This window comes from Convolutriloba macropyga, chromosome 1, assembly GCF_964194025.1.
Source record: "Convolutriloba macropyga chromosome 1, txConMacr16.3, whole genome shotgun sequence".
Classification (NCBI taxonomy): Eukaryota; Metazoa; Xenacoelomorpha; order Acoela; family Convolutidae; genus Convolutriloba; species Convolutriloba macropyga.
The window spans coordinates 72,949,299-72,963,538 of record NC_134468.1 but is presented as its reverse complement, the minus strand read 5'-3'; the positions used below and the strand labels follow the sequence as shown (position 1 = coordinate 72,963,538).

The following is a 14,240-nucleotide window of genomic DNA, read 5'->3' as shown; positions in this document are numbered from 1 at the left end:
TGGTTAGAGTTCCACCGAGAGATGTCTATGTGTTAAAACAATCCGATAACAGCGCGTGGAATATGGGATTAGAAACTCTAAAATTGTTTAAAAATCTACGCTTTTAAATGCTAATATTTTGTAAGATTTTCTCATAGAAACGCCAATATTAATTAATCTAAGTGCTTTAGTTCATCGCTTGCAGTGCTAATTTAGATTAAAAATTGCGGGGAATTTATAAATTTTATCGCAAGTTAATTTTGCTAAAAAGTCTTAGCCCGGAAACTTTTAAAATATGGAATTTGGCTCCCTGATTTACTACATTTAATTTTGTTTTAAAAAACATCGGTACACCAAAGAGTATCACCAATGAGAAAAGACTTAGGCACCGAAACACCCTCGTTTCTTTCAGGTCTCTGTTATATTAATGAGCATACCGCACGATGCGCTGAAGTTGAGACGTGATCATGAACTGTCAACTGTCCCATTATAATTTTTTTTTTCAAATAATCGCTTATGTGGTCTTTGTTTGATAAGTTTTTATCCCAAGATCATTCATAAGAAAGGATCAAGATATCTTTAAGCAGGTCTAACCCCGACGCCGCACCAACTATTTCCTACCAAGATTGTTTAATTTTGCCCTCCTAGAAAGTTCTCTAAATTACTCTGTTAACTTTTGATATTTGTACATTCGTCGCATTTCGTGCCATGTTTTAAATATTTTTGAGGTCTCTTTGCGAGCGGTAACTTTTGTTTTTTTTCACGCATCTACATCAATTACAACTTTTCTTACGTCAGTTTACCGCATTCGCTGCATTTCGTATACCTAATTTTGCGGTGAATAATGATGATTCCTCAACCCGGCCTGGTTACACTTTAGTTTTATACTTAATCCATTGTTGTCCCACTCTAGTCTTCACTATACTATAATTTCTGAGATCGCCTCAGCTATCTCCGTTAAGAGACGTCGCTTAAATTACTATTCAAAAAATTTTCTGCAGTGGGACTGTCTAAAAGCGTCGCTATTTAAAAATCTTTTGGTCAATAAGGAATATGAACCAACAGAACTTTATTTAAATTAGAGCATTGAGTTTTCTTAGGAGGATATATGAGCAGTCTATTTGATCACAATACAGATGGTGGGGGCGTGGATGGATTCCAAGAAAATAGATGTTTGGAGTTGAGGGTGGCAAATGCGACCTCTGCAGCACCATCACAGCTGAAAGTTTATCTTGGCCAGAGACATTACGTGAAGGCAGTTGGATTCTACAACTGTGACTACAATTTCACAAGTATAACCAATGGAGCTTAATTAATTAATTGCTCTCAAGCGCAGTTTGTAACAATTATTTAGCTCCTGTTTTCCAGTTTTATGCAACTTTTCCTTTTTTTGTCTGAGCGATTTGATTTTTTCACTCAAAAATGTTATAAATTAGTAAGAACTGAAGGCCTTTAGGCGTTTTGTTATTCTATACGAGCTTTACTAGTTTTTTAATTGCGTTCTTTTATTCACTTTTTCGATCCACCGTTTTTTTTGTCAGAAGTTCATGTGACTTTTCAATCTGAACCCCTTTTTCAACTTGCCCCATTCTATTTTGATCCCCACCCCTTGTCTACTCCCTTCCCTCGTAAATACTCGTTGTACAGGACAATTTTACGTGGTTCGGATACCCTCCCAGTGTGGATGAGCTTTATAAGCTTTAGGCTGTTGACTACAGATGCCAATCCACCGCAGTCCGTCGTGTGAGAGCAATTTTGCCAATGTTAATCAGTTTTTTTTTAAATTTGAAGTTAAACAATCTTTTTTGAATTTGTTAAAAAACTTTATGTGAGTTAACGATCTGTTCGATTGGATAAAATTTATGGGTCAAGATACAAGCTTGGGAGCATTATCATTTCCTGGTTGACAAATATTAGCAAAGTATTCTTCAACTTGAAAATGGTAAACGCAATCTAGCCTTCATGATAATAAAAAATTATTAATGACGTATTTAATGCCGCATAAGAGGTCAGATTAGAACCGTCATAGTTAAGACTATGAGTCAAGACAAACAACAAAAAATAAAAACAAACAATAACTACATCCAAAAATCAATGTCAATTTTTTGAAAGACTTAAAAATTAAGTCGAAATTGCATCAGATAAAGTATAAACTAAACAATTTAACCTGTCTGCACTAAACAAGAGACGGGCCTGTCTGTAATCAGACTCAGCAATCATTAAAAAAACAAAAGGTGCAAAATACGTTAAATAATTTTTTTGAAACAAGTAAATTCAAAGTAATGAAAAACCATAAACTGTCAACTGAAATCATTTGAAAAAGTTCATTTATTCATTCACTGGAGGCCATTGAGAGCAGTCGTTATTACGAATGTTTCAGAGGTCTACAGAAAGAACCACAAAGAGAAAAATCAAAGTGTCAATTAAGCTTTGCGAGTAAAAGTTGTCGAAGCCGTTAAAACCATAATCTAAGCACTAAAAACTTCACGTATGTTCGATTGCGCCTTCTTTCAACAAAAATCATGCGATATGTGACATGTTAATGATGATTGTAGATTGCAAATCGCCAAAAACAGGGGCAAGTAAGTTCATATCTTTTAAAATCATATAATTTCAAAGACATGGTAACCATTAGCTTTCAACTGAATACATTAAACAGGTTCAATTGTTCCTTCAGAATACGACGAAAAACGGCGTTGAAGCCGGCAAAATCATAATCTATTCAAGAAAACTTTCCATATTTTTATTTCCGTTTTGTTTCAAAGCCAATGGGACCCGTTTCTAAGATGATAGTTTGACAAGGCAACAAAAACAACTACAAAGCAAAAATTGGCAAATGTCAAACACAAAAAAATTTAAGAAACAAAAATTTCAAACTTTAACGGCTGGAAAATGGAAAACTTTAACTTTGGTTCTCTAGAAAAAAAAGCAACCTGTGTTTTCTGAGACATACCAGCAATGTGGAACATCTAAGAAAAAGTTTTTAAAAAATGAATGCGTTAATTATTTATTTAAAATTAGTTGCGCTTCCTTTTTCAACATCTTTAACGTGATACTTATCTGTCAGTTTTGTTGTAATGTGACAAACTGTAAAAGAACTGAAATTTAAATCAATAGAAAGAGATTTGTTTTAACTGTTTTTTCTGAGAGTTAGCTAGAAGATGACCAGAGTAAGAGAATAGAGAGTCAAAGCTCAATAAATCATTCTCCATTTTGAAAACAATTATTTTCATATGTCAAAACAACCATAAGTTTTCGTCTAAAAACACATCATAGATTAACTTGTAGTTCTTTAGGAAGTCAACTAGGAACTAATTGAGGAAGAAAATGTTATAAGGCTACAAAATATCAACAAATTAGAACAGGGCATTTTTTTGAGAGAGGCAGTTTTGTTTTACGCAACCTCAGTGTTGAAGCCATAAAAATCATCACTAGAATATTTGAAATTAGAATATGTGTTCCCTGGCCCTCATTTGTACGTAAATGCGATTTTCAAACAATTGAGTCTTGGTTTGAATTGTCCTGATCTGTAATTTACATAGAGAAGACAAACGAATAAAAAACTAAAAGACAGCGCCCCACGACAATCTTGTTTTTGCTCGGTGACGATTGAAAATTAGAACTTGTAAAGATCGCTACTTTTATGCAAACACTAAGGGCATATTGTTCTTCGAGATGTTATGGATAAGAATTATTTGACAAAAAAGTCAATATAGCAAAAATAAATGCATTCAGGGTAATTACTGATTTAAATCAACCAAAAAAATGTTAATGCCAGAACACTCTCAAAAGAACCTGAATTATTATTAGTTCTCCTTGGATTTTGCAAAGAATGTGTCAGCATTTGTTAGGAGTGTACTTCCGGCAAATTCAAACGAAGTGGTCTAAAGGAGCTTATTTGGTGCCAATTTTGATGAAAATGGTGAATTTGGTTATCTTTCTCAAAATTTTCGCCAACAAAATTGAATCAAACAGTTCAACATCACTCTTCCTTCTTTAAAAGTGAAACCAAAAGCACTGTCGTTAACGGTTTTACCATAATTACAGCCAAGTTGACAAAAATTATGCGTAAAATTACAGAAATTGTGAACAAAATAACGGAAATCAGTTAAAAGCTCACGAAATTCAAACCTCGATAGCTTCAATGTAAAAAAGAAATGAAAATCTTTTTAAATATAGTGGTTCAGAAAAAATGTTGATTTTTTTTTCGTTTTTGGAAAACCTCAAAACTAAGTGGAATTCTCTGCTCTCAAATTGCTTTTATGCAGCATTTGATATATTTATTCATCGCTTTTTCATCATGTTGCTCATATATGACCATTTCTAATTGAATATCTTTCTATTTTTAATGTACTAACTTTGCTGGTCAACCCCTCCTCTCGTATAAGTTATATAGACCCCTCAGTGCAGATGAAGTGGAGCATAGCACAAAAACATATTTGTTCAGTCAATTTTATTGGAGCGAAAAATTTGTAAAAAAACCCGATCCTGTATTTAAGAGATGCTGAACTGTTTCACGACTTCAACCAGTTTTTTATTCAGGTAATCTTGTTTCTAAACACGTGCATGCTGAAGTGTGTGACCAATCTCAATGTCTGCTTTGCGATGGAGGAGCGCCTCAAGTAGAACTGACCGGCAACCCTGGATGGAATTATGTATTGTGTGAAGTCGTGGGATCGAGTGTCCACGTTACCTTTGACCTGAAAAAAGAGCCAGAACCGGTTGTTGGTGTCTGTGAGATGGATGTCCTGGGAGTCATTGGTAACGTTGTGAACCATTTTTCTCAGAAGCCGCAATTTTAATTGACAATTCTCCATATTTTCTCAAAAGTTTCACATTTTTGCTTTCTAAGCTATCGTCATCGCGAAAATCGCCTTAAATAGTAGGTTTTGCTGCACCTGTTATATCTTATCTTACTGAATAGTTTAGAATTCGCGTTGCGAATGCTTTGCCTCAAGAATGTATTAGCAAGTGCAGGGCGAATACACAACCAATTGTGTATTACGAATTCTGATTATTGGAAATGCGGCGCGGATCCACTGCTAAGTTTAACTTAGGATTATGAAGAGCGTTTGCAGAGTAACTTGAATTCAGATTGACTAAATGAAATTATGATTACTAATAATAAACTGGTATGAACAAAATATGAAATAATTTAGTAGACTAACGGGAATATTAATATAGGTGAATAAATAGAAGTCATAACTTTTAGTTATAAAACACATAATATAATTATAGATATAGAGGGTAAATAATTTAGTACACATAAAGGTTTCGATATATATTTAGGTATCCATACGTATCACATTTCCCTCGTGACAAAAAAAAATTTTAATGTATTTACAATTTTTTAGAATCAACACAAAACATGAAATTGAATGGGATGAACATAACTTAACTCAAAATGTAGAGGTACTACTATTGTTAAATAATTGTGTAAGCGTAAAGCGAATACACGTCAAATTTTCAGCATGTAAAGTGAATACATTATACTGAATAATTTAAATGCACACACAGAAGTAAATGGATTCGCAGGGCGAATACTGGAAGAAATTAAAAGCTAACAATTGAAGATGAACTGTAATAAATTAAAAGTAAAATTAACATTAAATTTGGATCAGAGGGGCGGAAACAAGACTAAATAAATGATTGTAGTTTAAGACAGTTTTGCTGAGTTTTTGGACTTAAATTTCATTCTCTGCATCCCAAACCGACATTTCCCGTTCTTGCTCATATTCAAAATATCGAACTCTGGGGTCCGGTGGTGAAACTTGCCCCAATTGTAAGTCGGGTCGGGGTGGTGACGGGATTCTTGATTGTTCGGCCGTTTGGATGAGAGTTACCACCGAATCTGTCTGTTTTGATCTTTTCTTCTCTTTTTTATTCTTGCGCTTCTTTGGTTGAGCAGAACTTGATGAAGCCAGAGAACTTGTTGGGGAAATGTCGGCATCTGTGAAGCCATAAAATTGGGGTCGATTGCGCTTGCGGCCTTTTGTTTGGTCGTCTGTGCGGGGGGTACTTGTGATGCAGGTATAGGTGGAGCCGGTACAATGGAAATTAGGGGCTGGACTTGAGCTGGTACATCTTCTTGTATATCACCTGTGAGGACATTATGGCGTCTTTTGAACTGTGGTTTGGTCGGTTTGCGTACCGTTAGCGCACGCGATACATTCGAGTTTACAGATGATACTACCGATGTAGTGTCCCGTTGGCGATGTCTAATTTTTATTTCGCCCCTCTTCTGTTTCTTAAGATCGTTACTATGCTTCGCGATCTTAAATTCTGTGGTCTTTTCGTAGGGAGCAGGGCGTCGCTGGGCATATACCCACAAGTTGGTGGATCTTTCGGCTTTAGTTCCAAATTTTGCGAGATCACTATCTCGGACTTTCACTGGGGTTCTGCCAGGCTCATTGATTATCGTCGTTGTTGGTGGCGACTTTGTGACGAAGGATCCAGGCTTTAGCACTTCGTACAGACCCGCCAATTGTCTTTTTGCTCGTTTCTTTTGTGGTAATTTTCGAGCCAGTTTGACATTAAGGGACTGTTCTGTCCTTGGTATAGGGTCTGTGATCTGCGGATGAGTAATGAAACGGGACTCTTTGTTGTCGTGTTCCCGATAGCGCTGACCTGCATCTAAGCAGGCCTGACACATCTTGTGCTCAATTTCAATGTCACTTCTGTTGGCACTGATCCATCCATTTTCGTCCAGCAAATCCTCCGCAGAAACTGTTTCAGCATCTAAATAGTGATTAACAATTTTTTCATAAGTTAGATTTTGACTTGATGGAAGTGTGCTAATATTCCTTAACGGAGTATTTGCAGGACGACCGAAATGAGCTTCAAAAGGTGTTATCTTTGTTGTTTTCTGTTTAGTTAATCGTAAATCAGAGACTATTTGTTTTATTGCTTTAGCTGTGGAAAATGTATCTTTATTTTCGGCTTTCATGCAAGATAAACGTCTTTTAATTGTTTGGATCATTCGCTCCACCAAACCAATAGCTCTATGATCACCGACCGGAGCGTCGAGAATGTCGATATTATTTTCGTTACAATAGTTTGTAACTTGTTTACCTACAAGACAAGTTGCTTGGTCTAAGCGTATTGTTCGCGGGATTCCATGAGTATATGCATAATCACGAAGAAATTTTACTACGTTTACCCCATTAGCATTGTCGAATATTTTAACAGTTGGATATTTTGAAAAACGGTCAATACATGTTAAGAAATAAATGTCTTTATCTTTATCATTAATTATCGGACCCCCAAAATTAATCTGTATTTCTTCGTTTGGTTCTTGACAAGCTTTGTGTGGGTGCCATTTAGATTTTGGTATGATAGGTTTCAGATTCTTACCAATATCCGTACACGGGACGCAATCGGATGTGTTTGCTAAAATTTCCCTATGCATGTAGGGCCACCATGCATATTGAGAGAGAGAGAGAGAGAGAGAGAGATCATCCCCCAACTACCCGGGTGCGTCATGTGGATGGATTCGAGCACCGCCTCCTTAATAGAGTTTGGGATGGCCACGCGTTGGTCAACACACAGACACCCAGATTTCACATGTAAGTCCTTCCAAAAGGAGTGGATGTATGTGCTCACTTCTTTACAACGGGCCTCATCATCCTGCAGTACACAATCGCCGATCTCTTTCAACACCGCGTCTTTGCTAGTGAGGACCACCAGGAAAGATTTGGTGAAGAGCTGGTTGAGGTTATTTTCAAATACCTCTTCCCGGGAGAGTTCGATGTCATATTCCTCGGGTGATGATGATGCTTGGGTGTTGCTGGGTCCGGCTCTTGTAGATGAGATGGGGGTAGATTGGGTACGGAATGTCGCTCTTGGGGTGTGTGGTGAAGTTGGTGGATTGTTTTGTGGTGCCTCTTTTGCTGACATTTTGATGTGAAGTATTTGCTGTGTGGAGCCAGCTATCAAATGGCAAGTAGAATTTTGCGACTGGATTCGCGATGCGAGTGTGGTATCAGATTTAAGCAATTGATTTGCACGGCAATTAAAGTTAGAAATGAATTCAGAATTGTAATTGTTTACTTGTGCTCGAGGAATGAATGGATTAATTGAGGCATTTGAATTATGCGTGTTAATTTTAGCAGGTTTGCAAGAGTGGACGCGCGTCGGGTGTACTTGTTGCTTATAATTACTAGTTATGTGCCGCTTTTGGAAAGGAATTTTATTCGCGTTACTAAATAAAGATGTAATCGCGTCGCGGATACGGGAAATTGTTGCTACCATAAATTCCTCGTCGTATTGATTGACACTTTTAGCGTTCTGATTTGGTTGTCGCGAAATATAATCAACCAAGCCCAATCTGGTACCAGGAATATGTTCGATGTTAAAATCAAATGATAACAAACGGTCAATCCATCGTGTTAATCTACTGTTGTAGGATTTATTAGAGCGGTGTGATTTTAAGACTGAAAGAAATGCTTTGTGATCTGTTAAAACTGTGAAAGTTTTCCCAAATAGATAAAATTTAAAATATTCAATGGCCCAAACCACCCCAAGTAACTCGAGTTCATTTACACTATAGCGTTCTTCATTGCTATTAAGAAAACGAGATGCAAAAGCTATTGTTTTCCACCCTTCAAAATCTAATTGTTCAAGCGCAGCGCCTAAGCCTTGGCGGGATGCATCGCATTTGATGCGCGTTTCCAGTGTTGGATTAAAATGAGTATTTTCTGTAGCGTTTGCATTAACAGTTTTGATGTGTTCAAAATGTAATTGATGATTCTCATTCCAAACAAATTTTTCGTTTTTCTTTAATAAAGGTCGAAGAGGGTGGCATATTTTGGCAAGATTAGGTATAAATTTACTTAGATGGTGAACGCTACCTAAGAATGACCGTAATTGTGTCAATGTTTTTGGGGCTTTGATTTCCGCGATTGCCGCTGTTTTAGATTCGATAGGTTTAACACCACTTTGTGAGAATGTAAAGCCAAGCCAATTTATTTGATGTTTTGCGAAGTGGCATTTGCTTAAATTAATTCTAAGGTTATCCGCTTCAAGTTTCTGAAGACATTTGTATACGTATTTGAGGTGCGATTCCTGGGTGCCTTTGCTAACTACAATTATGTCATCCAGAAAACAGTATGTGTTAGTCAGCCCAACCAATGTGTAATCCATAGCCTTTTGAAACTCGGCCGGCATATCCGTAAGGCCATAAAATCCTGTTTTAAAACGATACGTACCTGTTGCTTCGCCGCAAATGATATTAAAATTACAATGACGTGCGGTATCCGGATGCAGCTTTAGTTGGCTATAGGCATATTTTAGATCGATTGTTGAAAAATAGACATTATCTCCCAGATTTGAGTTATTAAAATGTTGTGAAATTGAATCGATGAGACAATCTATATTTGGCATTTGATACTTGTTTTTGTGGATCGCTTTGTTTAATATTTTCGAATCAAGAGCTAATTTTACAGATTTGTCCTTTTTGACCGTAATTACAATGGGAGAAATGAAGTTTTTGTCCGAACATTCTTGTAATTTTTCAATGTGTCCTTGTTCAGAAAGTTTCTTTAGTTCAGCGGATACTTTGTCTAATAAGTTTATAGGAACACGGCGGCCTTTTTGGTGTGATGGGGTATAATGTTTGTGGAATTTTGAACGAACTGTATGTACTTTGGACTTACCAATTCTGGAGATTAGGTCGGGATAATCAATAGCAATCTGTTTTTTGATTGGGCAATATTCTTGATCTACCTGATTGATTGTTACATGATTACTTGATTGATGTATTGAAAGTCCAAGAGCTGGAAACAAATCTCTACCCAATAGAGAACGATGTCCATCTGCCACTACTTGAATTTCGATTGGATTCGCGTACCAATTGCTGCTTTGAATTGAAGTTTGGAGAATGCCCACCGTATGAATAGGTTCATTTGAAAATGTTTTCAATTGTTTAGGATTCGCTTCGCGTATCCACTTCGATTTTGGGTCATGGGAAATGATTGAGTTCGCCAAGGATTCCTTTATTATTGTGCATACGCTGCCCGAATCCACCAAAACATTTGTTGATGTATTGCCGAGAGTTACTGGGAGATTGGTTGCGTCCACCGAAGTTGCGGCTGCTACACAGTTATCTTCATCTGAAGAATAGTTTGACTCCAAATCGGGATCAAAACTGGCTGAAATTTGATTGACGTCTTCAGTTTGATCGTCTTTTTCTACGTTATTGACCCGCGGTTTAGGTTTTGGGTACGAATTGGGATCTTTAGGTTTGCGACAAACCTTTGCGAAGTGGTTTTCAATACCACAGTTATTGCATCTTTCTCCCCGCGCGGGACATTTGTTACGGTGGTCGGAAGTCCAACTAGATCCACAGAAATGACAGGTTGTAGGCTTTTTCCGTGCTGTTGTGTTCATATTGGAAAAAGGGGTAGCATTCGCGATACGCATCCGTTGTACTTGTTTAACAGTTGACTGTGACTCGGTTTTGCTTGCATTCATTTTTAGTTGGTTGAGCGTACCCATCTCGATATTAATTGCTATTGCCAATGCTTTTTCTGGGTCTACTGTTTCTTTAAGGAGTTCCTTTTGAATGTCTTCATTTTGCATATTCGCGATAAAGACGTCCCGGATGATAGTGTCCCCTTTATCTCCTAGATCACAATTTTCCGAAAGTTCTTTGAGATGTCCATAGAACTTCTCAATAGGTTCTTCCTTTTGCTGTTTTCGTGTGAGGAAGAGGTATCTATCGAAGGTTATATTATGGATCCGAATGAAAGTTGTATTTAGAACATCCCAAAGATCCTTCGTTGAGATTGTTACGAGGTTGATGGTTGAATTTTTTGAGTTGAATACGCGCCGCCCTTCCATGCCTAAGGTCAAGTACATCAAAGAAGATGCTTTTCGATCACATAACTTCCACGGTTTGTCGCCACAGAGTACGCCGACTGTAATGACACGTTGACATTGATTTTTCCACGCTGTTTTTGCCTGCTCATTGCGGGTACGTCGGTCTCGCTCTGATTGTGCCGTCGGGTTGTCAACTGCGTCCTCATATGCTGGTTCAGGAGGTAAGAGAACATGTTCTGGGGGGTCCACCAAGAGAAGATCCACGTCAATTCCCTCTCTAGCGAGGATTGCGAGTTTCAATTGTTTTCTCTAAAACTCCCAGCGAATTGGGGGTTCTAGTGTCGCCTTTTCCCAAAAGGGTTGAATTCCAAGTGGGGATTTGCCGCTGTCTTTTGTCGCTGACTGCGCCATGTTATATCTTATCTTACTGAATAGTTTAGGATTCGCGTTGCGAATGCTTTGTCTCAAGAATGTATTAGCAAGTGCAGGGCGAATACACAACTAATTGTGTATTACGAATTCTGATTATTGGAAATGCGGCGCGGATCCACTGCTAAGTTTAACTTAGGATTATGAAGAGCGTTTGCAGAGTAACTTGAATTCAGATTGACTAAATGAAATTATGATTACTAATAATAAACTGGTATGAACAAAATATGAAATAATTTAGTAGACAAACGGGAATATTAATATAGGTGAATAAATAGAAGTCATAACTTTTAGTTATAAAACACATGATATAATTATAGATATAGAGGGTAAATAATTTAGTACACATAAAGGTTTCGATATATATTTAGGTATCCATACGTATCACAGCACCATTCAATCAAGCACAGCCGCATTAAACCGTCAGAGATAACACTAAGACTGTCAAGATAAAATGTTTTAAATATTTAATTTAATGCATTTTTATGCATTTTATGGATTTAAATATTCTTTTACTTTTTAACAATAGATTTTGGTTTAGTTTGTGCAAATGTTGAAAAAGGATTCTGTTCTTGCTTCAATATTAGAGGGCAAAAGTTCCCAGAGAACCCGGCTTTCTTTTTGCCGCGTAGTTTTTCCTCGTTAATTCAACTCGGCTGATCGTTAATGAGCGTTTTCACAAACGCTCCAACAAGAGAGTTTCAGAAAAAAATCTCTAAAGTGTAGAATCCCTTAAACCAGATGCATATCTAGAGATATTCATTTAAATACCCCGGACGAGGTAAGCGATCCAAGCCAGCAAACATTAGACCGATTTGAGTCGCGCACGCGGGATGGACCGCGACCGCTCCAGAGTCTGGCAGCACTATCTAAGGTCTAGATATTCTGATCAGGACCCATAGAGAGTTTGCAATGTCTGATCTGGGCACTTCCTACGGTCTGAACAGTCTGATCAGCGCCCCACCCATAGGCTGGATAGTCTGATCATAGCGTGGTCTAGGATATGGATAGTTTTGTGGTATGATCTGGATATCCTGAACAGAACCCTTTTCAGAATCTGTTCGGTCTGATCAAAAACCTTTTGCAGAATCTGGAAAGCCTGTTCGGATCAAACTGAAAAAAAAACGGTATTTCCGCGAAAAAACAGAATAGATAATTAGCCCACGATGGGACTGTTTTTTGAAGAGCACTTCTCAATTTTAATCGATCAACAATAAAGTCCACATTATAGACTAAGTTTTGGCAATTGCTGTTGAGCTAAAAAAAATTTTTTTGTTTGGAAATAATTTTTTTACTGAAGAACTCAAAAACCATATATATATATATATATATATATATATATATATATATATATATATATATATATATATATATAATGACTTCTTTTTTGGGAGAATAATGTCTTACACCAACGATCACTGCTACTTCAACCTCTAAAAGTGTTAGTCGAAGTACCCCCAGTGCGCAAGCAACTAAAGTGTGTCTGTGGGTCTGGCAACTCCACTGCGCCATGAAGATCAGTCTCGTTCCCCAAATACCACTTTAGAGGACCGATGAAGCCTCCCATTATTAACACTACAAGACAAGACAAACAAAATAGCCAAATAACAACAACAACAAACATTATTTATGTCCAAGTTGCAATTTCTTTGTTTTTGAAAAAATATAAAATACTTGATGATAAAATCAAAAAAGCGTCAAGTAAAAAATGAGATGAGCGCTTAATTCGATCCGGCCGTTAACAAGTAGACAAAAAAGAACAGAAACTGCAAATAAATACAGTTATTTTAATATACAATTACACAAATAATTTCAAACAATAACAACATTAGATATCAACTGAGACATTGCAATAGAGTTATAATTATTTATGCCTCCATTTGAAGACATTAAGATCTTTTTTATCTAGAATATGCCGTACGTTTAGAGAAACAAACGACAAACACAAAAACAAAATTTCAAAGAAGGATAATGGTGTCGAACACATAAAATCCATACTCTGTTCCGTAAGAAAAAGACAAAAAACAATTGAGTCTTTTTTGGTCACCGGTAGCGCGATATTTTACCTACCAGTCTAATTAACAATTGGACAAAAAACGACAGCACTGACAAAGTAAAAAAAATAAAAATATACCTTTTTTGAAATCAACTATTTTGGAGCAGTGAAAACTTTACGTTATCGAGGAAAACGTTGAATAGAACAGTTTAATTCCTAAAACAAAACTTTTCAAAATTGACTTCAACCAGAATATGTCATACGTCTCAATAAAGAACGACAAATAAAGACAAAGCGAAGACTTGTGCTGAAACGGTGTCAAAGTTGTTATAATCAAAAACTATTTACCTAACAAATCTATATGTTCAATGTGCTTCCTTCTTCATACACTCCAATAAAGTGATATCTAACTTGTCAGTAATGTGACAAGACAAGGAAAAATCTGAAAGATGGCGAAATGTACAAAAATTTAAAATGATTATTTGAAACATATAAAGTTCACACTTAAAAACCATTAATAAAAACGTAAATTTGAAAGAAAAAGAATCCATCAATTAGATAATGCGATATGTCCATGCCAACTTGAAGCTAAAAATTGAAAAAAACTACGGATAAGTAGCAAAACTTGATAATCCATTGTTTATTTTGAAATCAGGTATCTTTAAAATCGAAAGGTTTCTATTAAACAGATTTAGATACAATCTGAATGACAACTCCTCTGAATGACAATTCGACTTTTAATTAGTAAGACCTGCTTTGATTTGTTCTCTCATATAATAAACATAAAAAAGCAGAAACGCAAAAATGATCTTTATATAATAGACTTTGACTGATTAAAATCCGAATTAGTTTAGGTCTGAGAAAAACAACGATCAGGCCAAAACTAGCCTTTCAATTGCTGTCCGTCGGTTGAAAGCTTAATTTTCTTCCAAACTTCTGGGTGTGGATCACTTCAATGGCGAAAATTGAAATTAAATGATGCAATTTGGATATTAATCCAGTTAAATTAGAAAAAAAC

General features: G+C 36.5%; 2 protein-coding genes across 4 annotated transcripts in view; one reads left to right on the top strand and one right to left on the bottom strand.

The window, feature by feature from the left end:
- Positions 1-14,240, bottom strand: part of LOC142351294 (uncharacterized) — a 239,527-nt gene that overhangs the window by 64,853 nt on the left and 160,434 nt on the right. The window lies entirely within an intron of this gene.
- Positions 1-14,240, top strand: part of LOC142344257 (uncharacterized) — a 60,727-nt gene that overhangs the window by 36,184 nt on the left and 10,303 nt on the right. The window contains exons 7-8 of the mRNA XM_075395824.1: positions 1,080-1,271; positions 4,522-4,740. Of these exons, the coding sequence (XP_075251939.1) occupies positions 1,080-1,271; positions 4,522-4,740 (411 nt within the window). The remainder of the gene's footprint in view (positions 1-1,079; positions 1,272-4,521; positions 4,741-14,240) is intronic.